Source organism: Syngnathus typhle, linkage group LG2 (genome assembly GCF_033458585.1).
Source record: "Syngnathus typhle isolate RoL2023-S1 ecotype Sweden linkage group LG2, RoL_Styp_1.0, whole genome shotgun sequence".
In the NCBI taxonomy this organism is placed as follows: domain Eukaryota; kingdom Metazoa; phylum Chordata; class Actinopteri; order Syngnathiformes; family Syngnathidae; genus Syngnathus; species Syngnathus typhle.
Window position 1 is genome coordinate 12,941,355 of NC_083739.1, and position 22,741 is coordinate 12,964,095.

General features: G+C 43.7%; 4 protein-coding genes across 9 annotated transcripts in view; 2 read left to right on the top strand and 2 right to left on the bottom strand.

The window, feature by feature from the left end:
* Positions 1-412: 412 nt before the first annotated feature.
* Positions 413-4,764, top strand: LOC133149988 (aquaporin-4). Its single transcript, XM_061272238.1, has 6 exons — positions 413-1,199; positions 1,524-1,715; positions 1,784-1,945; positions 2,033-2,197; positions 3,002-3,082; positions 4,027-4,764. The coding sequence occupies exons 1-6, from the start codon at positions 1,185-1,187 to the stop codon at positions 4,237-4,239; spliced, it is 828 nt and encodes a 275-aa protein (XP_061128222.1). The 5' UTR covers positions 413-1,184; the 3' UTR covers positions 4,240-4,764.
* A 1,462-nt stretch (positions 4,765-6,226) lies between these two features.
* On the top strand, positions 6,227-8,490 carry LOC133146658 (lens fiber major intrinsic protein-like). The gene is made up of 4 exons (XM_061270569.1): positions 6,227-6,875; positions 6,955-7,119; positions 7,190-7,270; positions 7,337-8,490. Exons 1-4 carry the CDS (start codon positions 6,516-6,518, stop codon positions 7,520-7,522), a joined length of 792 nt encoding a protein of 263 aa, XP_061126553.1. The 5' UTR covers positions 6,227-6,515; the 3' UTR covers positions 7,523-8,490.
* A 1,658-nt stretch (positions 8,491-10,148) lies between these two features.
* On the bottom strand, positions 10,149-18,596 carry LOC133150445 (RNA-binding protein 38-like). 2 transcript variants are annotated; one of them, XM_061272980.1, is made up of 5 exons: positions 18,513-18,596; positions 18,153-18,355; positions 16,400-16,523; positions 15,148-15,208; positions 10,149-11,208 (listed from the first exon to the last, which is right to left on the bottom strand). In XM_061272980.1, the coding sequence occupies exons 1-5, from the start codon at positions 18,553-18,555 to the stop codon at positions 10,914-10,916; spliced, it is 726 nt and encodes a 241-aa protein (XP_061128964.1). In that variant the 5' UTR covers positions 18,556-18,596; the 3' UTR covers positions 10,149-10,913. The 2 variants fall into 2 exon arrangements, with proteins under 2 accessions (XP_061128964.1, XP_061128965.1); XM_061272981.1 differs by lacking the exon at positions 18,513-18,596 and having other exon boundaries at positions 18,153-18,499.
* A 662-nt stretch (positions 18,597-19,258) lies between these two features.
* LOC133146373 (nuclear receptor coactivator 3-like) overlaps positions 19,259-22,741 on the bottom strand; it is a 36,076-nt gene continuing 32,593 nt past the window's right edge. For all 5 annotated transcript variants that reach the window (XM_061270080.1, XM_061270089.1, XM_061270099.1 and 2 more), the window contains exons 20-22: positions 22,429-22,609; positions 22,153-22,354; positions 19,259-22,059 (exon numbers count right to left, since the gene is read on the bottom strand). In XM_061270080.1, the coding sequence (XP_061126064.1) occupies positions 22,048-22,059; positions 22,153-22,354; positions 22,429-22,609 (395 nt within the window). In that variant the 3' untranslated portion in view covers positions 19,259-22,047. The remainder of the gene's footprint in view (positions 22,060-22,152; positions 22,355-22,428; positions 22,610-22,741) is intronic.

The window sequence follows — 22,741 nt, forward strand, 5'->3', positions numbered from 1 at the left end:
CATGGAGATCAGAGCGACACTGGACAAGAAGGCTAATTTGTCCAAATGATAATGGTTGTTGTGAAGGGGCATCGAATTTGGGTTGTGGGTCAAAACAGGTATATATTTATTTATTGCTTTTACTTAATGTGTAATAGTGTGCAACAATATGTCCACAACCATTATGTAAATATACCCAAATCATGAGAGAACTGGATAATTATATAGAAAATCTCTCTTCTCTGGAATAATCTATTTCATTGATTAAAAAAACAAGAACAAAGAAAAATTGGTGTTAAGTATCATTGCGGCAGTATATATTATATTATATTATATTATATTATATTATATTATATTATATTATATTATATTATATTATATTATATTATATTATATTATATTATATTATATATTGCAAAACATACTGCATTCTTTTTCTTGAAAATAAATGATCCATTCCTATCCTGCTTGACACGTCATGGCATTGAATGAGCTAAAGGAGCTCCCACAGGAAAAAGAAAAAGAAAAAAAAGAACAGCAGCAGCTACGGGTACTGTGATTTAAGATGGAAATGATTGACATTTATGACAACCTTAGCACAACAAAGCAAGGAAGTTGTTTTATTTTTTGAAGTTGTTAAAGTCGTCCCAACTTCAATTACTGATTTAGATTCCAAAAATACGAGTTGTGTTTTTTTTCGGTGCACATGTGACTTTGGAGGGGAAAAAGCAGGTTACAGACCGCTGCTATAGACAAACAAACACCTGCCTCCATTTGAGAGTCTTCAGCTTATCCGCAATACATCATTTTGAAATGTGGGAGTCAGCCAGAGTGTCTATCACTTTTTACCTTCCACAGTGCCTCCTCCAGGTACATCCTGCACAAGCCTGTCAAGTAGCCACAATCACTTTGTAACAAATTGCTCAAGGTCACCACCGCAGTGTTCCGGATGTAAGTGTGTTAGAAAACAAACACTTTAAGGGCTATGATGACTAATGTGTGCAGACACACTTTACAGACTTTGATATAAGGAGAGAGGTGGGTGTGGGGGGTGGGAGGAGGCTGCATGGTCTCACCAGAGGACCTCTCAGACTCTAATGAGGGTTTGAGCGGCGCCCGACGGACGGACGGACGGACGAACAGACTCCATCGAAGGACAACGCAACCTCCTGACCGCAGCTGGGGAGAGACTCGGTGGATGTGAAATGATGTGGCATGAGGTGAGCATCTTCTGTTATTGTCTTGTTGAGCTTTGCTTTATGTGCGTGTGTGTGTGCTGGGGTGAAAAGATGTACGTTTCATCTCTATTTCTAAACAGTACTTTTAAAGTTGCAGATTGTCTTTCTATTAAATTATCCATGAGCCCCCATTATATCCAGTACAATATGGAATATTTCCATAATCCACCAATTTAATTTCTCGTGAAAATGTTTTGAAAAATGTCCAGCTCTTTGCCAACAAATACACATGCAAGTAACTGTTGGTGCCTTCATGTGCATCTTTAATCATCCACAAACTCTGCTTTGCGTCTTTGCACCGAGAAGCTCCGTAGCCGTCAGTTCTGGCAAGCCATGATGGCGGAGCTGATCGGCACGCTGGTGCTGGTGAGCGCTGTGCTGGGTGCTTCCGTACCGGACCGTGACGAGACCCCGGTGGGACCCTTGTACCCAGCAGTGGCAGTCGGCGCGGTGATTGTCGTACTGGGACACTGTTTTGGGGAAATAAGCGGAGCACAGGTATCACAGTTGACATTTTGGCTCTTCATATTAAATTCTTTTGAACCCATTGTGTGCTTCCTGCTCAGGTCAACCCTGCAGTGACTTTATCGCTCCTGGCCACACGAAGGCTGGATGTCCTAAGGGCTCTCATTTATATTGCCGCCCAGTGTTTGGGGGCTTTATTGGGGGCCGGGGCCCTCTACTTGGCTTTGCCGCGCAAAAGCACTGCAGGCTACTTTGTCACCCGGGTTTGTTCTTAGAAAATCTAGTACAAATGACCAATATGCCTGTTCGCCATCTATATTCTTACGTTGCGCCTCTTTCTTCCTACTCAGGTGCACGATGAGTTGAATGCAGCACAGGCCCTTGGCATCGAGGTCTTATGCACCTTCCAGTTGGTTTTCACCGTTTTCTCAGTTGAGGCCCAGCGACGAAGGGAAAGCCCAGAACCAGGAAATTTGGCTATTGGACTGGCACACACTGCAGGGGTCATGATAGGGGTGAGGAGCAAGCTTGTTACTGTTTTTATCTTTTGTGTATGTTACATGTCATCAGAAATACTTATACAATATGAAACAATCCATCGTCCATCCTCTTCCGCTTATCCAGCCGGGGGGGTGAGGTTACGAGGGGGTAGTAGCTTTGACAGGCAATCCCAGACTTCTTGCTCTTTCTCCAGCCACCTCATTTAACTCTTCTGGTGGGCACGTGAGTGGACCAGTTGGGAGATAAAGTGAGGACCCCCAGAGCCAGCTCCCAGTGGGATCAACCTGGAACACTTAACCAGGGAGGCACGCAGAGGCGTCCGAACCAGATGTTCGAGCCACCCTATTTGGCTCCACTCCATGTGGAGGAGCATCGGTTCTGCCCACCTAGATGACTGAGCTTCTCCAAGGGAAACTCATTTTGCCTGTTTGTATCTGGAATTGAGAGCGTCGCCTTTTGGGTCAGCTCTTTCTACTGATACAACCCTGCCCCAAGGAAGCTTTTAATAATCTCAGGGACTTTCACTCCAGTGACAGCAAAACCCAACTCTCAGTCCTCAGACTCTGCATGTCGGTGGATTCAGAATTTTTCTTTGAGGACTCTCCCCACTGACTCACAATATCCAGGGTTGAGGTCAACACTGCCTCATCACCACTTTACATTTCACTCCGATGCTTGTTTGTATATTTGTGCCCTCCAATTCGATGGTGACCAGGCCAGGGTCTTCTGGGATAGATCTTCATAGCTATAGAAATTGGTGAATGCATGGATGGATGATTTTCGACAATTTAATAGCTAATGTGTTGTTCCCTTGGCAGGCTCGGTTCTCTGGTGCCAGTATGAACCCTGCTCGCTCTCTTGGTCCGGCCATCATCATGGGATTTTGGGAAAACCATTGGGTGAGGAATACCAGCTCTAATGTGTGGTCATATTGGACCCCTAGATTAGGTCTCTTTTGAGACCTAAAAGAATGTCCGGGGGGAATTTCAAAATCGCCCAGGATTTTGTTGGACAGCACATTGCCAATAGAATTGCCACTCCGTTCCATTTGACTCAATTCCAGGTTTTTCTGCAATGCTGAAACAAAAATGCTCGTTCGTGGAGGAGTTGAATAAAAAAAAAATCCGTGCTTTCGCCAGGGTTGTGATCCCTATGAAGCTGAGTGCTTGACATGCAAGGCAGGCACTTATGTGTCTGTGGCAAATAAAGGAGGACTGATGAGGAGCCCTTTGTTCTTCTTCAAATGCTGCACCGATGGCTGTATTTCTTTTGTCTTTTTTTACTTAGTGTACCACTATAAAACTAGATAGTGTTAGTGTAAATATATTTTTGTTATTGTTTATGTTTTGTGTTATTCGGGCCAATAAATGTAATAAATACAGACACTGTCATTTGTGTCATAACATATGACACAAATGGCCCCTCCCCATAAAATAAATAAATAAATAAATAAATAAATAAATAAAAAAAAATAGTGCCCCCCCTCCTAAAAAAAGGTGTCCTCTTCTTCAGAAACCCAAGTCTGGTCACCTTATGAATTCCATAAGAAATTAGATCGCCATGGGTAATTGTATTTATAGATCCACAGAAAGCTTAAAATAGCACGATACACCTCCTTTAAATATTCTGTCAGAATCTTTTTACTCCATGGAACGCTTTGTTCATGGATCATTTGTTTTTTAATGGGGGAGGTTTTAAAAAGTCTACAATGATCCACAATTAAATCATATTCATCAAATAATACCTCTCTTGCATGGTCAATCAAATCAGAGCGGTTCTATTTTTTTATGCTTTTTTTGGTGTATTAAAAGAGTGTCTGGTATCCATTTCCATCCACCTGCAGGTGTATTGGATCGGACCGGTCATCGGAGCAGTACTGGCCGGTGTGTCCCATGAATTCCTCTTTGCACAAAGCGCCTCTCGCCAGAAGCTGGTTGCGTGTATGATGTGCAAAGACATTGAAATCGTGGAGACGACCAGCATGACTGGCTCGTCCCTGTCTACCGTCACTCAGAATGCTGCCAGAGCCAAACAGGCCCACAAACAAGACAACTAAAGTGTGAAAATGCAAATCAGTGCGATCACATCTGAATGTGATGTCTCATATTTGCATCGACCGAGACCACGTTGTTATATTTTCTGCTGTCACATTTGCAAATCATTAGACGACACAATGAAGGCTCATCAAAGCCTTCCCGCAAACAACCCCACGCTTGTTGTTGTTGTTGTTGTTGTGTTGCATCCTGAGGCCAGGAAGGCTTTGAAATGCTAAACAACTCTTAGATTCTGCCTATTAGTATGTGTTTCTTCTGCCAGCCTTTTTGTCCACAATCAAACAAATTTTAGCGTGGTGGGGGGTCATATTCAGTGGCAATCTACTTTGTTATTGGAAATTGACACTATTTTGTGTGTTTGGGCATGTGTACCAGAAATACGGGGCACTGTGAATATATTTATCTGAGTGACTACATTTTGTAAGCAAACCGTTTCAAACAGGTTTCATGTCCATTGAGTTCAACATTAAAATATTTGATAGTCGTCTTTACATTACATTTACGTTACCGTAATTTTCGGACTATAAGTCGCGTTTTTTTTCATAGTTTGGGGGGGGGGGGGGTTGACTTATATACATATATATGTTTTGTTTTTTTCACTTTTTTGGGCATTTTATGGCTGGTGCGACTTATACTCCGGTGCGACTTATAGTCCGAAAATTACGGTACATTTTACATCATGAGTTAGAATTAGCTATACAGTATTTGTGAAATTGTCTTTTTTTGCGAACCATGTTAGTGTTGTGTTTTTTTCCTTTTCCTATAAATACAGTTTATTTTGCATGTATTGTTAATTGTGAGTCAGAATTGTTTGTCTTCTATTATGTTTGTTTTTTCGTCCGATTTGTACTTTCTGTAAAGCACTTTGTATGCAACTTATAGTTGTTTTGAAAGTCTTCTATAATTAAAGTTGAGTTGACTTTCGAGATGTTATTGCTGGTTGTAAAAGCCGGGCCATGTCCCGATGAGTCGAGCCCGCAAAACAAGTTGGATCTACAGTAATCTAATCTACACAGCGCCAGAATGTGCACAAAAGCCGTAACCACGGCGTCGCTGCCAGCATTTTACATTGTGTGTCTTCTTTCCAACACGTAACGGCAAGCTCAGCAATCTGCATTCACGCTCCCCTCCCACCTCCCTTGGGCAGAAAGAGGGCTCTGGACTGCTCAGTAACCCCACTGTGCACCCTCTGCATCCCCACTACACCTCTGACTCGCCCATAGAACCTTCACGGCTCTGCTATTCACCGTTTTATGAATAATCTATGTTTGACAACAAGAGTCACATTTTTTCATGACTTCCAAACACTTTGCTCTTCAGAGTCCCTTTGTTGGTTTGCCAATCCCAAAACGGAGTCATCACCTTGAATGTATGTGTGTAGCATGTTTGAAGCTTAGTGTGGAACCAGGCAAATGCAAGAATTGGCTTTATGTTTGTGTCTTGCCCGTGAGCGTCCGTAGCCCTCACGCGTGCTCCACACAATGCTTTCACGGGGTCAGGTCTTTCGCTTTATGGGTCACTTCCCCGCTGTTGGCTTTGGGCTCTTCCGTCCGGGGCCTCAACTGTATTATGTGTGCGCGTGCGTGTATGTGTGTGTCCGTCAGCGTTTGTGTCACAGTTATGATATGTCAACAGATTGACCTATGCCCCCAAAGAGACACCGTCCACCTCTGGGCTCCAGCTGCTCAGCACTCAAGTTTATCCATCTTTGGATGAAAAAAAAAAGCACTTTTGGTTGTGCCTTGCCGCTGATTTCAGAGAAAGTTTTCGTTCGACCGCTTTCAACAGGCCTCTTTTGAGTGTCGTGCAAAGGTGGTGGCGGGCAGCTGAAAGGTTACATTTGTTTGATTTGGGATGTCTATGGATGCCTCTCCCCTCCCTCCCTCAGCCCTACAGGGGGGGATTATGGCGTCATTTGTTGGGGCCCCCGGAGGGTGTATTATAAAGCCCCTGTCTGGCCCTCTCCGCTCTGTCAGAGAGGCTAAAGGTTTACCGGACACTGTACCGGTCGATCTCCCAATCTCTCTCGAGTTGATGCCCACCATCTCCTGATCTTACCTGAGATTTGTTGAGCCGCTCTCCCATTCCACTGACACCTATGTCTTTGAAACAGGTGGACACAGGTGGCAAACGAGCACAGCAAAGTCACACCGCTTGGTGAAGATCCCGTCGGTGGATTTTCTTAATTCTGGTCACAGCTGACTTTCAGAGGACTGAAAAAGTTGAACCTTTATTTGATTGCTGCGCAAGAGTTGTCTTCTACTGCTAAAGAGCAACCATGTGGGAGTTCCGGTCCATGAGTTTTTGGCGGGCGGTTTTTGCAGAGTTCTTCGGGACCATGTTCTTTGTATTTTTTGGTCTGGGCGCCGCCCTGCGCTGGACCACCGGGCCTCATCAGATTCTACATGTGGCCTTGTGCTTCGGTTTGGCGGCCGCCACCCTCATCCAGTCCATCGGCCACATCAGCGGCGGTCACATTAACCCGGCTGTTACCTTCGCCTACCTGGTTGGGGCCCAGCTGTCCCTTTTCCGTGCTTTTTTCTACATTATCGCCCAGTGCCTCGGCGCCGTGGCCGGCGCTGCCGTGCTGTACGGGGTCACGCCTGGCAACATGAGGGGCAACCTGGCAATGAACACGGTAAGAAGCCACCGAGGAGTCGACTAATTGCATTTGAAGGGCGGGTAGATTAACAGAAAAAAAATCCACGTGTCCGCAGCTGCAACCTGGCATCAGTCTGGGAATGGCCACCACCGTGGAGGTGTTCCTCACCATGCAGCTTGTGGTGTGCATCTTCGCTGTGACGGATGAGAGGAGAAACGGTCGCCTGGGTTCTGCCGCTCTATCCATCGGCTTCTCCATCACCATTGGACATCTCATGGGGGTGAGATGTGCAAAAACGCGGACACGAGGAGCTCGTGCGAGTGTGACGGCTGGGGTGCTTTGTGTTTCAGATGTACTACACAGGTGCCGGCATGAACCCCGCCAGGTCCTTCGCTCCGGCGGTCCTGTTGAGAAACTTTGTCAACCACTGGGTAACATCTCTGCCTCCTCATTTGCTGTTGTTCACAGTGCGTTCTAAAACGTGCATGTTATTGCAGGTCTACTGGGTGGGACCCATAATTGGCGGTGCCATGGGAGCCCTCCTGTACGATTTCATCCTCTTTCCACGTATGAGGGGTCTCTCCGAGCGCCTGGTCACGTTGAAGGGCAGTCGACCCCCGGAGAGGGAGACCCAGCAGGACACCCGCGGGGAACCCATCGAGCTCAAGACGCAAGCCTTGTAAACCTGACCCCTCCCCCTGGCACCTGTTGACCCACCTGGGGCTGTCAAATGAGGGACAGGGCCCCTCCTCCACTGCGCACGAAAGCTAACAACGCGACAGTCTCCCCCTTCCAACTTCATACTCTGTATTCAGAAGTGGACTTTGTGTTAGTGATAAAAGGCAGGCCTGCTTGTCTCCTGTGATGGAGAAGCGCATGCAAACTGGGAGGGTGTTGCTGCTGGGGGGTGAGGAGGGGGGGGGCAGTCAGGCTAGGATCAAAGATGACAGTGCAGGTGGTGGTGCAGAGCGTGGGTGGGCAAGACTCTGGGTTTGCGCTTCTTTCCAATTTAGGCCAGTGAAGACAGGCGTGGTTTCCTACATGCATTTCACATAATCTCCGGTGTAGTTTTTTTTCCCATCGCTTTTTGTTTTCTGCACTTCAGACACATGACGGTGATGTAAGATTACATTTGAATACAATTTTGCATTTTACAAAAGGCTACTTTTTATCTGTGTGTGTGAGAATTGTTGTGTGTGGGTGGATGTGAGTGTGTGTGTGTGGCCGCTTGTATATGCAGGTGTGCAAGTGTCTTTGCAGCTGTGCATGCGTGCGTGTGAGCGTGTGTGTGTGTTTGCTTGCTAGCGTGTGAGAGATGAAGATTGCCGATACAGTACCTCTTTTTTTCTCATTTTCATTGCAGCTCGACTGATTTTGTACCAATCACTATTCATTTATGTAAGCCCTTTTCCAGACAAGACACACATGGCTTCTGCGCACTGGGATATTTGTGATGGTATCCATTTTTACACAAACCCATCCTTATGCATTGCCCCATCTTAACCAGCACAAAAGGAAATCTGAGAATTGGTAGAATTGGAAAGGTCTGTACACTACAGACCAACAGTGCCAGCTTTACATTGAGTCTTTTGTTATTTGATCCTAACTGGGATTACAAACGTGTTTCAATAAACTTCCACTTATAATAAATATGCACATATTACATTTGTTGGGTCATTTATCCATCTTTTGTTTTGCGGCAATAAAGGCTTTTGGCCAGAAGATGGCGAAAGTGAATATCTCAATCCTGCATTGCGTATCCATACAACTGCACGGTGGCATCTTCAGAGGCTGCGTTTGAAGGCAGATGACGTCATGAATGATACAAAACAAATGCACTTTTTTGGGAGGGATATACAACATAAGTCACTTATGCAAAAGTCTCAAGCAAGTCTTGAGTCATATAACTTGCAAGTCTCAAGAGACCTAAATTATTGTGGGAAAAGAGAAAGAAAGTCAAGTCAAGTCAGCACCAAAGGTTCTTAAAAATGCAAGTATTTATGTGTAAATACATAAGGTGGCCCCGCCCCCATGTTGGCGGCACAAACCAATGGATCATACCCACTACCGAGGGGGCGGGGTGAAATCCAGTCGAGCTAGGTTTAGGGTTAGGGCTAGGGTTACATAGGGTCAGGGTTAGAGCTCGGGTTAGGGTTAAGGTTAACAATGACCTGATACCAGGTCGAGATAGCCGGCTGGTTAGAGTCACGCCCTTCTGATGTGTAAGAACCTGGTTCGATTCCAGAGGTGGACGTGTATTTAAATGTACTTTTATAACTGAAGGCTTGCTTTGTACACACATATAAGTATGCACAAATGCAAACAAGGTTGGGGACTACTACTCTTTACCATTCGCGTGAGCTGCTCCATAAAATCATATATGTACCGTGCCATCCCTACAATAAGTATGATGCTTCCGTAGTGGTTAGTGCTCTGGACTCTCAACCCAGTAGCTGGAGTTCAATTCCTGGTGTGACTAATTATTTTTTTTTTTAACCTCGTGTAGTGTCCATGACGTGTACCTAATCACAGGCCACTTCATTAGGGACAAAGCACTTGGACACTCCATTAGGTACACCGCCATTTTCAAGTGTACCTAATAACAGCCCACTTTATTAGGGAAATATCATGGTCAAAGGTCACAGGTGTCAAGCTCTAGTCCTTGGGGCCGCATTCCAACATGCTTTCCAAGATTCCCTCGTTAAGTGCACCTGCGTGAAAAGTTTTAGCTCCTGCAGAACGTGAAATGACCCAAAACTTTTCACGCAGGTGTGTTTAACGAGGGTACCTTGGACAACATATTGGAACGCGGCCCCTCGAGGACTGGAGGTCGACTCACAATCTTAAGGACTTAAGGACAACTTAGGTGCCCAATTATAGATTTGTAAAAATATATATATATATTATGTTTTGCAGACCCTGTGAGATAATTTCGCCACCCTCCAATGCCTCCCCTAAGAAAAAAAATCCTAGCGCCGCCAATGGAGCCAGATGTGCAATTTATTCATCGTATCGCTGACATCTAACCAAGTCATGCAAGTGTGAAAGCGGAACACACAAATTACCTGCAACTCCTACAAGTTGACAGAAAAGGATCTTTCAACGCGTGAATGATCTTTTCCCTTTTGAATGTTTTCTTTCAACATGTTTCATCCGGTTTCGAATCTGACCTTTACCTCCATGCCCTTGGATCGATGAGTGTATAAAAAAAGTGTGACTCATGCTTGCTTCCTCCAGCTCAACATCATTCCACGGTGATACTGACCTCAATAACTTACACTAAAAAGAAAATGCGCTCAAGCCTTCATATCATAGGAAACATTGCTTTTATTTTGCATATTCTTACAAAGTACTTAAGATTACATATGGCTTCTTTTAAATAACAAAGGTGGCTCCATAGAAACAAGAGATGCCAATCCAGCTTCACTTAAGCATGAGTCCCATTCTAAAGCTGCCCGAAAAAAAACAAAAAACAACCAACTCTGATTACAACAATGAGCTGCAAGAGAAGCTTCGACCTGACACTGGGATGTATTGCATTGCTCCGCTCTCCTTTCACAACAAAGCAATTTCGAGATGCAACATTTACACAGTTGGAACTCAACCACAAAAATCTTTCTTGTTCCAACCGCAACAAATCTCAAAAAGCATCCTGCTTCAGCCTCCCCCCATAAGAAAAAAAAGAGCATAAATCCAGTGTTGTCATGTCCAACCTAATTTAGCATAAGAACCGAAATATCACCTGAAGTCAGGAACTACATCAATATATGCAGGTAGGATAAACACAATAAAATTTTCAAATGGTTATCGGAGGATAGAGATGTTTTGATGAGCCCACCAAGTCAGCTAAGTTTAAAGAGGTTAAAAAAAGTAATCATTGTGCTGCCGCTTTATGTGTTCTCCATCCTCTGGGCCCATTTATTCTCGTCCCGAACTGGACAGTACTAACATTCAGGTTGTATGAAGAAACAAAATAACACTTTTATGACTTATTACAACAAACATAAAAAAAAGTCAGGAGCGCTTTCAATAAGCCCTTTTCAATGACGCCACGTTGTACCGACACATCGCTGCTCACTGAGCGCAGTAGTGCTGGTACACAAGGTTCGGAATGGTGACCTGCGGGGTGGCAGGTAACGCGGAGATCATGGCCAGAGGCGAATAGGTGGCGGTGGACGGAGTTTGCGATGCGACCAGAGCGTGAGCTGACATTCCAGGTGAGAAGTTGTAGCTCAGGTAGGGCAGTGGCGACGGGCTGTACGAGTAGTGTTCCAATCCAGAGGGAGTGAAGCAGGGTGGGCCGATGCTGGACTGCAGTAGCATGCTGGGCTGTAGGAACGTTGGAGGGTAGATGTAAGGATGAGCCAGCCTGGTGGGACAGAAGGGACATGATGGTTCATTTAAAACAGAAACACAAGGGTCATTTCAATACATAGATTGGGAAAAACAGACACAAAGATTATCTAGAGCATAGGTGTCAAACTCAAGGCCCGGGGGGCAGATATGGCCCGCCACACCATTTTATGTGGCCCACAAAGACAAATTGTTCGACTTCATGTGTCAATAAATTTCAAATTGTCTTCACTTTTGAAAACTACAGATATTGCTAGCAATTCCTATTACCATTCATCTTTTTCAAATATTTGAACAGTTTTTACTAGTCTTTGATTTCAAAGTTAGTTATTTACTAGTTTGTTGTGTAGCTTATACTGTATGTAACATAAGGCGTCAACAGTTCTAAGGGCCCTCCAAAGGAAACTATGACTACAATGCGGCCCGCGACAAAAATGAGTTCTAGATTCTAGAGCGGCGATCTTGTGTAAAGAATTTCTTTCCGACTTGATCTGGGCCGACAAATGTAAACTTCTTAACTACAATCACAAATCTTACACAGTGTGAACACACAGTTCAGGGTGAGCACATCAAAACACACACTGCAAGTATTTTCTCAGTGTGTGGGGTCTCTCACTGAGGTGGGCGCAATCTAACAAAGCCAAGTATGGCAAATGGCATTATTTCAAACAGTTCCTGCAACTTTACATCACAAACCTGATGCTAACCATGGCGGTGAGCAGTTGAAGAGTGCTGTTGCTTACCCCTAAACACACTCCGCCTGATATCAGGTGTGCAGTTGTGCACACAACAAATTGGGCCATCCGGCTGTGTACACAAAACACACACTCAGGCTTTTCACATTTCCACACACATCTGTCTCCGAAGTTAAGAGATACAAGATTCGACTCTGCGTATGTACATGTTCATTAAAGCCCATCGATTGCAACTAAATAATTATGAGTGGTTGTTTGTTGAAAAGTGCTCGAAATGTTACGTTTTCATTTGCCACTGAAAAGATCATGTGAGATCTTTTCAAGCGCAAAGCTGTTTAGTCAAATATATTCCAGAGGAGAGTTCGACGTTCGCAGTCTGCTAAAAATAGAATCGAATACAACTTTCTTATCACTGTTACAGGAACACTTGAAAGTATGGCACGTCACATTTTGAAGCATTAATGTAAAATATATTCCATTCAACACTGTGCTTTACGGTGATGAGGTCGGAAATTTGATTGAAGTTTTTCAAAAAGTTCTATTTGAGTTCAAGAAACTTTCTGTACAATCTTGACTATGAAGGGGAGTTTGACATGGGTCTACAGCGTTCTCTCTTTTTTAGAAGTGGCTTTGATCGACTGTATCAAATTCTAACATGGTAATTGAGTTACTTCTTAGTAATTAGGGTGTTGATTCATTGTATCATTTTGGTGATTTGGGCTAATATTGGAACTTGGAGGATTGATTTTTTTTTTCACCACTAAAATATAAAAAAAATCCAAGGCATTTATCTGTCGAGAACCGTTCTAGTCCTAATTGATTTGCAGGATTAGTAATCAACCTCAGTAAACTAAGCGTGAATACTATTGAGGTTCTTAATGATTTCAAGAAATTCTTGTCTAGTCCTTACAAAGACAGTATGTGTCGTTGTATGCTAGTTGACTATACAGTTAAATGGCGCCAGGGAGAAATGACCAAGTTGAGTTCCAGCACCTTGACGTCGTTTTGAGCTGAAGGCTACTGTTGGTGACAGGAGGTGTTGCGCTGGAAAGTAGCGAGCGTATCGGACCTCTGGAGCTGCTTGCTGAGCACACACCTTCATCTGAGTTAACTGCAACCTGGGGCCTACGTTACCCACATACCCATGTGCTTCATCAGATAAATAACAAAAGACAAGAAAAAAAAATCCAAACGAGAAAAGCAAATGGTGCACCCCCCCATCCCTCACCCCCTTGGCATCTCATGTCTCCTTGCACGCGCAACGACTCTCCCGAAGCAGAAGCGCAGTGTCATTCTCGCGGCGCCGTGCCGCCCGCAGTCTGACTGATCCGATGCGACAGCCGCATCGTACGAGAGCGAGCGCTACGCCTCGCCTTTCGCCGACCCAGGCGACGTTGCTGGCTGTCAAACGCATATTTATACACATGATCAGTATTTGTGTTCTTTTTTTTTTAAATGTACATCCGAGACAAGGACGTCTTAGTCACGTGCAGAAAAACCGAGCTTTGAAGACCATGCGAACAACAGGGTGCACTTGTATGTATGATTGCGTAATTGGCACAGCTGCATAGGTGGACGCTAAATGCTAACAGACCCACGAGAGCAGAATAACCTCCACAGACGGCATTGGGCCTCGTCTCTGTAGGTTTACTCCCTTCGAGCCAACTTCCTCTATACTCACACCCCAACGCACTAGGAAAGAGGTGGAGGGAAGTGATTAAAGGCAAAGGGAGGGGCGGGGGGGAGACCATTGGGACACCTTGGGCGAGAGAGGAGCAGGAGGAGAGGAGGAAGACGTTCAAGGTGAAGGATCAGCCGTCATATATCCCTCATGCCTTAAGACAGTCACGCTTTTAATAGTTCAGATGAGGGATGCGAGGAGAGTGAGTCAGGGAGAGGCGAACACACACACACACACAGACACACACACACACAGCTTGGGGGGAGGGCAAGCGACGGAAGGGCCAACGTTCGACTTGGACACTCGGGCTGTCAACATGCAAATTTCACTATGGGCTTCAAATTGAGAAAATGTCCATTACAGTTTCTTGACACAAAATGTCAGAAGGAGTTGAGAACATCATAGATTGAAACGCCTGCAAACCATGAAGAGGGATGGGGGGGGGGTGGGGGGGGGGGAGACAGCATCATCAGTCATTTCCGCCAAGTTACACAACTAAATGACACTCCGTTCATTCAACGATAGCTAAACTGAGCATATTGAGGGCTCTACAATTTGTGATAGATAGCACTGAACAATTGATCATTTTGAGAAAATTGGGGGAAAATTGTGATCCATGGCGTCAGGCTTTGTGCAAAAATTGCGACTCGCTCTTTGAAGAGAATCTCCGTCTTAGACTTTCAATCAATCAATCAATCAATCAATCATCACTTACTCATGGATTCATCTGGGTCAGTGTCAACGCCCTCATCATTCGTTCAGAAATTGAAGACTGCAATATTAATAGCACTTGCAGCAATTGAGGTTTTTAATGGACTTTTTTGTAGCCTTGGGATGAGAGCTTGGCATCTCGAAGAGGGGCAGCCCGCTAACGTTCTGCATGTACTGTAAGACTATTGCAAGGTCTCACGGCATCTTTGCGCTTTCTGGAACTGCTCTGGCAATGAATCATATTTCTTGTTTCACTGAGTCATTGGTCTTCTCTTGGGGATGTGGAGGCTGAACTTGTGTAATACAGACACCGTTCAGTCTAAGGGCACACCAAGTCCGACAGTCGGCCGACGTGCTGCACCCCATGCCAGATGTCACATACAGAAGCCTTTCCACCTTTGATCGCGATTGCGAGGCGGTCCCCATTTTGCAGCAGTCAAATCTACATCATCCGCAAATAGTGTGCAAATAGGTTATGTTCACTCCCACAACGGCGCGTACGCCCACCAAAAGAAACAACTCCACCCTTGCAGGCATTCACTGCATTTTGTGCCAGACGTAAGAGTACATATTGGGTTGAGGTCAGGGTATTGTGTTCCTTCATAACATTCTCATCCCAAACTTCACTCATCTTGCCTTTAGCTGTATTTTCACCGACTAGTTATAAAAAAGAGTGAATCGATTAAAAACTCGGTGCATTTGTGTGTGTGTGTGCACAACAGTCTGACTAAGTGGCTTGCTGCCTCAGTGAAGCCCAAGTCAACCGTGAGTGAAATCCAGAACCCAGTGTCTCGTGTGTTTAATAGACCAGAGGAAGCCAAAGTCAACCTCACAAATAGAAACATTGACTGATATCAGTCAGCCTTACCCGTAGTGCCTTTGAGCCCATGCAGGATGAACTTGCTGGACGGGAACCCCGGCAGAGAGACCTGCAGAAATGAGAGGCGGCGGTGAGACAAGGACTGGCCTCTCTCTCTTGCTGCTTGTTCACATGGCAAGCGAGTATAGAAGAATATTGCTGACTGACTGCCAGTCCCTTGACACGCGACGTCTGTGACCTCGCTGCCTTCAAGGTTCATCAGGAATGAGCCGAGGCTGAGTAAGACTTCTCTTCATTCCTCCAGACATTTGGCCCTCTTTTGTGGCTCATCCCCCCACACTACTTTCTCATCTCTTTTGTTCAAACGTACACGACATAGAAGTCTTTCTTTTAGGTTGCACAAAGAGGGAACAGACGTGCTCTTATTTCTTCCCATCTCGCTGCACTCACACACACAAATAATACCAAGCGCTGCCATCTCCCATCAGCAGCACGCTTGCATGCGTCACGGCGCGGGCCAGCCGGCGAGGACACGCACTCAGTGGTAGTTGGCTGTTTGTCAGTCGCACCTACACGAAAGCGGGGAAGCTCCAAAGGGGGCTGTCAAGGTCTGGTGTGCAGCAGGACGTTGTTTGGAAAACGCAAAGCATGTGCTGTGGTGGTTCACACTGAAAAGGCCCGGCGGCACGCAAGCTGTGCATGAACCCGAGTGGAAAACGTACCGACAACAAAGACTGGATGAATGGTGGTGATGAATATTTTACAGCACCAGCTTGACTTTTCGCTGCATTTTTGGGGGAAATAACTGCCTTCATTTCATGGAAATTTTGTCCTTAAATTCCAGAACCAGTTTAAAACTGAAAGATGTGAGTTTTGTTATTTAGGAAGGCAAACAAAGTGGTATCGAATTTTCCTAAAAAAGATCAAATAAAACTAACATTAGAAATAACAAAAACTAAACAAAGCGTGTTCCAAAAAATAAACAACCATCAAAAGCTAACGAAAACTATTCAAACTTAATGAATTAAAAAAACCATAGCAAAAAAAAAATAACAAACCAAATATAAGGAAAAATCCCAAACTATGATAACCCCGTTATCTAATGAATGCAGTAAGTATACATCTTCATAGGAAACATTTATTTAAACATTAATACGCAGCGAAACGTGAAGATAAAAGCACAAATTCCAGAGAAATCCCAAAGCACAGAATATTTTTGTTACGGTTTGTTACTATCCAGCACTGTGCCAGGCAGAAAGGAAGTTTAGCAGGGATGTGATTGTCGGGAAAACACACTTACTTGTGCGTGAGCCGCGTGGCTTGGCTCCCAAATACGCCAAGTTGACGTTAGCTTTTCTGCCGTCGATGATGGGGTTAGTATCCTTGCACGCCTGCTCTGCGGCCGCGCCGTCCGCCATGGTCACCTGTTGACAAAACATCCCGCAGGTCAGCTCCAAAAGCAAACCAGGGTTGGAATAGTTGGGGATTTCTACATACTAGGTTGTTTTTATTTCTTTTTTTCCCCCCCAATATTCTGGATTCTCAAATGTTTGTTTGGCTTGAAAGTTGTTAGTTGACAAACACCAAAGCAAAGAATTTTTTACAAAAAATGGTTGTACTTAGTTTTATCAATGGCATTTATTTCATCAACAAAAACACGTTTTAATTTTGGTCTCTTTTGTTAACTATAATAACCTTCGTATGTATCCCCACCCGCCTCTTTTGTGCTCTTCCACGGGCGGCCTGCAGGAAACTGATGTCCTTGTCTTTCCTCTAAAAAAAGACTATGGTTGACAAAAATAGACGAGGAGGCACAAAAACGTGCATTGAGATGCTTCAGCTGCTTTTCAACAGCATGTTAAATTAGCGTAGGGTGCTACAGTACGTGGGAGTTTTTTTTTTCCACGGATTGGGATGAGCAACTGGAATCTACCTTGAGGGAGTGAGTTTGAGGAGTGGGCAGATAGCGTGGGAAGGGGAGCTTTGAGTGTTTTGAGCTCAAGGTCAAGACACGCAAGCGCAAATAGATGTTCAGTGTGGAGTTTTTCTGCAAAGTGGTGGAGGACGGTAAACTGAGATCTGCTGGAATTCACAAAGGATGAAATACGCATGCTGTAGCTCGGTAGAAGTCTCGCTCACACGCCTTGGCAATGTGGGCGGACAAAATGAAACTAAAGCCACATTTCAACCAAAACAGAGGGGGAAGGAAACCTACAGTTTGTGGGCAGTAGTTTGCCAGGATTTACTAGCCCACCATTCAAAAGTGAAAGTTGTGACCAAGTCCCGGCTTATTTTGCATAATAGCTCACTTACTGATTTTATCAGAAAAAGGCAGATTTACTTGGCTAAAACTACCATAGTTCTAGTTAAATTAGTTTTGTGATCAAGCTGATAACTCATTCTATTTGAATGTCAAGCAATTTTTTACCTGTTTAAGCGAATTGAAATGCCACCTAAAAAACGGTGCATATTATTAAAAATGAAAAACCAAACTGAATAGTTAAAAAATGTAATTAAACACCACAAGATGACCTAAAAATAAACAATTTTAATTACTGTATGCACTGTAGTATTTAAATGTTGAACGTGTATTTGTAGGGGGCGTGGCCTAGTTGATGATGTCAGACAGGCATCAAAGTGTTTTGGCCATGAGCTGTCTAGAGCAGCGTCTTGTCAGTGTCCTTATTTAAAGAAAAAGAAAAAAAAAAAGAGTTTGAAAACACAGCGGCTCTCCTTGCCTACATGCGAACACCTCAGTTGTTCAATTTCCCTTCACTTGACGGTGCAGTTTGTGAGCTTTGCTTTTATGTGTTAATGCTCCCAAAGTGACATCTCGCGTAATGTCATGCATGATGGAGAATGGTGACTCAGTTCATCAAAGACCCAAAGGCTTTGGGGCAAGTGGGCAAATAATGAATGACACACTTATTCAAAATAAGTCGATGTGACTGGCACCAGCACATGCGGCGGAATGGCAGTCGACATTAATATCAAAGGCACCAAAGAAGACTAAAAAGATTGAATCCTGCAGAAATAGACGATGGTATACTTACGAAACCGTATCCTCGTGACCTGCCCGTGTGTTTGTCGGTGATCACCACTGCCTCGACGACATCCCCGAAAGTCTCGAAATATTTCAGAAGTGAAGCGTCGCCGGAATGATACGGCAAGCCGCCGACAAAAATCTTCGTGCGAGTCGTGTCTTTCTCCACGGCACCGGGATTCATTGTTTCCACGGGAACCCCGACCAACTGCCCTAAGAACAGCGGGGAACTCATTTGTGGGGAATTAAAACGTCAACAAAAATAAAGAAGAAAAAGGAGATTGGGAGGGGGGGGGGAAATAAAGCACGCAAACCACAACAACAAGAGGTTACAGTAACGGAGGCATGATCAAAACACATGAACACACACCACTTCGCGATGACAAGTGCGAAGTGCTGGAGCGGAGCCTCATCTGCTGTTCCGGATGGGGGGTCGGTTTAAGAGAGAAGGCGGGCTCATGTGCGCGTGCAGTCCAATGGACTCGCCGTGCGTCTAAAAGACTGGTAAAAGTACAACGATTGATTAAACTCCTTGGCTTATTTTCTCTTAAGCACTCCTAGGAAGAAATAAATCTTTCACGCACGCCTAACTCTCTGCCGCGACTTTTTTAATTCTATAAAAGTGTGATAGGTACACTTCTGTATAATGTTGCATCCTCAACATTAATTAAATAAAACAAGCAAAGTTGAACTTATGACAAAGGATAACTTTAATAACATTATTTCTTAATCCCTCTCTGCCATTGTTGAATATCTTTCCATGCTTTTGCTAAAGAGTTTGTTCACTGAACTTTATATTTATATTTTGTGCTCTCTAGTGTGTGTGCGCATACTTGGTGGAAAGAAAACCTTCACTTAGACTGGTACCTAAGTGCGCACTCTGATGTTGACAGCGCCACTGCAACCTACTGTAGTGGATGTGAAATGACACTTTCTTCTATCAATCCATCCATTTTCGGTCCACAATTATTTGAATGGACACTCAGAAGTTGTTGCTTACATGTTGGTCGCTATGATGCCGTCCTAGCAACAAAAAAAGTAAGTTTGCAAACATGTCTTTTTTTCACCTTTTGTCTTTCAACTTCAAAGTAATGAGTAAAAAAGAAAGCAGAGACATACGGTTTAAATATAAATTTGTATTTACAACAATATTAACATCAAGAACAAGGTAAGAAAAAAAAAGGAAATGTACATCCTGTAATAAGCTGTATCCCACATTGTGTTTGTCTTTTCTCTCTCTAAGAGTTTCTTCCGTGTAAATCCAAATGTTGTTTGAATATTTTTTAATTTGGGCTGTGAGGAAAACAATGTTTCAAATTCTTCCGCTTTACTACATCTCAAATCTCTTGTAAAGCAACAGCACCACAATTTGGGCCGGAAGAAAAGTAAAATCCTTAAGAAAAGAATACAAGTACGTACCAAAACTAGATTAATTTCCACAATTTGTTTTGTTTTGTATAACACAGTTTATGCAATTATATTCAACATCATAGGCGCGACAAGAAAAGCCCACGAATACGATCTAGTTCAGGAAGTGTCTCTAAGCGATGCAAAACGACAAACAAAAACTCTTTGGATTGAGCACGTCTTCATAAGTAGATTCCTAAAACAGAAGCTTCACATGAAAAAAAAAAATATATATATATATATATATATATATATATATGAAAGAAAGAAAGAAAATAATTTCAAAGGGGAAAATTCACACATTAAAAGACTAACATGATATTTAACTGATTTGTTGTGCAGGGCTTTCATGATAAATCGAAATAGTTGACACTTTTTGAGGCCTAGCGGACCAAATGGGCTCTTTGCACAGAATCTTTCACATTTAGCCGAAATTCCGTTATTCAACATGTGCTTACAGTGCTTGCCCAAACTGAGCATCAAGGATGTAATGTACATCTTCCTCCAAATTACCAAAAAAGCAATTTATAGAAGAGCTTTAGGATGCATCTATGGATATGAGAACAATGTTTGGCCGTTTCCCTGTTTACCAAATGGCCATTTGTTGTAAAAAGATGCGTTCAATGGGGACTACCATGGAGGAATACACTAAAAGAAAACCGATGCCCAGGGTAAAAAAAAAAGATACACATTAAAAAAAAGTTTTGCATAAATACTGCAAAGCTACTTTGTGCTACTTAAATGCACAACTTTGGCAAACCTAAGTGTTATTTCAAGAGGTCAGAGTAATCGGTGGAATAATCGATTCTAAAATGTTTTGTCAGTGACACTACAATTTTTTACGGCTCATACTCTGTACGCTGTTTACTTAAAATGAATGAATAGACGGCTCGTGTAGTTGTTGGTCATGGATATGACATCACAGCGCTGTGTGCAAGGAGCCCATTGGCAAAATCCAGATTACCGCTATCATTTCTTGTGAGTCACATCAACACCCCTACACAATGATGAGGCAAAAACAACTCTCTTTGAATATATTTTAAATATAGCCCTGCAATTTTTTTTTACCTTTTATTTATTAGCACCTCTATATCAAAGCTTATACCCTAATAAAATAAAAATAATGATTTGAAAATTACAACAAAAAGTGCTTTTTGAGAGGATGCAAGTGCAGTCTGAAAGAAATTATACATGTACTGCTTTCAAAACAATTTCAGGACTTCTTTTTCCAACCAAGGGTTAAAGTCTTTCAAATAAAACATGACCTATGATGGAATAAGACAATTAAATATTAAGCCTTGCAATCTGTGCAAAAAAGTATGTGATCTACAAAAGCATATATACTATAATTATATACTTTATAGTACATTTGAAGAATATTTACAATTACTATTAACAGTTAAAGGAAATCCAAGAAGACATTGTGTCTAAATACTGCAGTACCGCCACTTTGAGGAACTGATGCTTCAACACAGACGAGAACCAGGAGGAAGGATTATTGCTAGAAATCTAGTTATCTTACAGTGTGGATTTACATGCACATCAACTTGGCCACTTTTCAATTTCTGTATGTTCAAACAATGAAAATTTCAGGTAACCAAAATATCTTCAACTTTCTGATTTAAAAAAATTTCCTCTGGATTGATAAAACCTCCTCCTCTTGAATCTGTATAAATATACGTCAGTTGTGTTTTTAAAAGGATCTTTTGTTTTTTTTTCCCCGCCCTCAATTTCTAGTCTTATCATAAATTGGTACACTGACGACAAAGTGTTGTAAAATCTGTGCTTGCTACCTTTCTACTGGTTCCCACTTAAGAAGGAGATTCTCAAGCCCATTTTCAAAATATCGCCCACCCACCCTCAAATGATCCAAACGTTCAAAAAAACTGGAAACACCTTCTGCTCTGGGTTCAAACTCGAGTAAAGGCCTCTGTCGTGCCACAATCCCGTTGATGCCGGCCGGCCTCTCCTTAAAGTGCAATCAGCCAACACGTAATTCAGTTGTACGCTAGCCCGCCGAGTCTCGGAGGATGAAAGAATGTGCTGCTTCTTTCCTGACATTCATCTGAGTGTCACAATCCGCCGGCTTGCTTCGGCTCTACAACCATCGTTACTGTCGGCACCTCCGTCGGAAGCGAGGGAACTTAAAGAACGGTACTGAGGAAAATGCAGTTACACGGTACATTCGACAAAGGAGGCTTTGGAGCTACACATGAACGAGCCATCCATCCAGCCATCCATCACTATCCATGCCATGAGCTCATTGTGCCCACTGACACCGGCCAACAAGTGGAGCGTGTCTACGTGAGCACCTGTTTGGACAGAAATATCAAACTGCACTCGGCGGGGTTTCGCAAAGTTATCTCAACGAGTGTGAGTGAGTGTGTGTGTCACAGTGTTTGTGAAATTTCCCCACGTCTGCCCTCCAAGCCAGAAATCCAAAGGCTTGTGACCCCAGTGGTGTGTTTCCCACACGTCAATATGTCCTCCCATGAAGCTCAGCAATATTTCTAGGTTGGGTAGAGGGGGAAAAAAACAGAAACGGGGTCAGTTGTGCATTCAAATCAGAAGAATCAGAGAATCATTTTCATTTGTGCACCTACTTGATCTTGCCCCATCATGCGCCCCATCACCATTGGATTCATTCCCATCTGTCCTCCCATCTGACCCATGTGACCTGTTCCTCCACCAGTCGCCATGCCACCGTTCATCATCATGCCCCCGTACTGGGCCGGATTTCCTTGCTGCCCAAACTGCTGCTGTCCCGGAGGCACTTGTTGGCCAAACGGCTGCGGAGGGTACGAACTGAAATGGGAGCAGACCAGATTTCAAGATTTGCATCGATGGCATCGGACAACCGTGCTGGTCATTTTGCGCACCTGTTACGTCCCATGCCACCCTGTGACCAGCCCTTCATTTCCGCGCTCTGATACACGGGACCGCCCTGTTGGTGTTGTTGCATCATGGCGTTTTGAGTCCCCATGCGGCCCGTCATCAGGGCGTTCGGAGGACTGCCGGCAACAGATGGGCCAAACGAGGGCTCTCCCTGCTGACTCATACCTGGAGAGGTACATTGAGAAAGAATTGCAAGAATAAATAAAGAAACAGCAGAAACACACGCGCCACACTACCAACTACAAAAAGACTTGAGGAAAATTGTCTCCTTTAAAAAAAAATAAAAAATTCCGCAAG

Excerpts from the sequence above, each read along its gene's own strand:
- LOC133149988 (XM_061272238.1), top strand. Across the intron at positions 1,716-1,783 it reads GGGAAATAAGCGGAGCACAG|GTCAACCCTGCAGTGACTTT; the intron begins GTATCACAGTTG and ends CTTCCTGCTCAG. Across the intron at positions 2,198-3,001 it reads CTGCAGGGGTCATGATAGGG|GCTCGGTTCTCTGGTGCCAG; the intron begins GTGAGGAGCAAG and ends TTCCCTTGGCAG.
- LOC133146658 (XM_061270569.1), top strand. The coding sequence starts at position 6,516 with ATGTGGGAGTTCCGGTCCATGAGTTTTTGGCGGGCGGTTTTTGCAGAG. Across the intron at positions 6,876-6,954 it reads GCAACCTGGCAATGAACACG|CTGCAACCTGGCATCAGTCT; the intron begins GTAAGAAGCCAC and ends ACGTGTCCGCAG. Across the intron at positions 7,120-7,189 it reads CCATTGGACATCTCATGGGG|ATGTACTACACAGGTGCCGG; the intron begins GTGAGATGTGCA and ends TTTGTGTTTCAG.
- LOC133150445 (XM_061272980.1), bottom strand. The coding sequence starts at position 18,555 with ATGAGGCTCCGCTCCAGCACTTCGCACTTGTCATCGCGAAGTG. Across the intron at positions 15,209-16,399 it reads GCCACGCGGCTCACGCACAA|GTCTCTCTGCCGGGGTTCCC; the intron begins GTAAGTGTGTTT and ends TCATTTCTGCAG. Across the intron at positions 11,209-15,147 it reads TGGGCTCAAAGGCACTACGG|GCTGGCTCATCCTTACATCT; the intron begins GTAAGGCTGACT and ends CTGTCCCACCAG.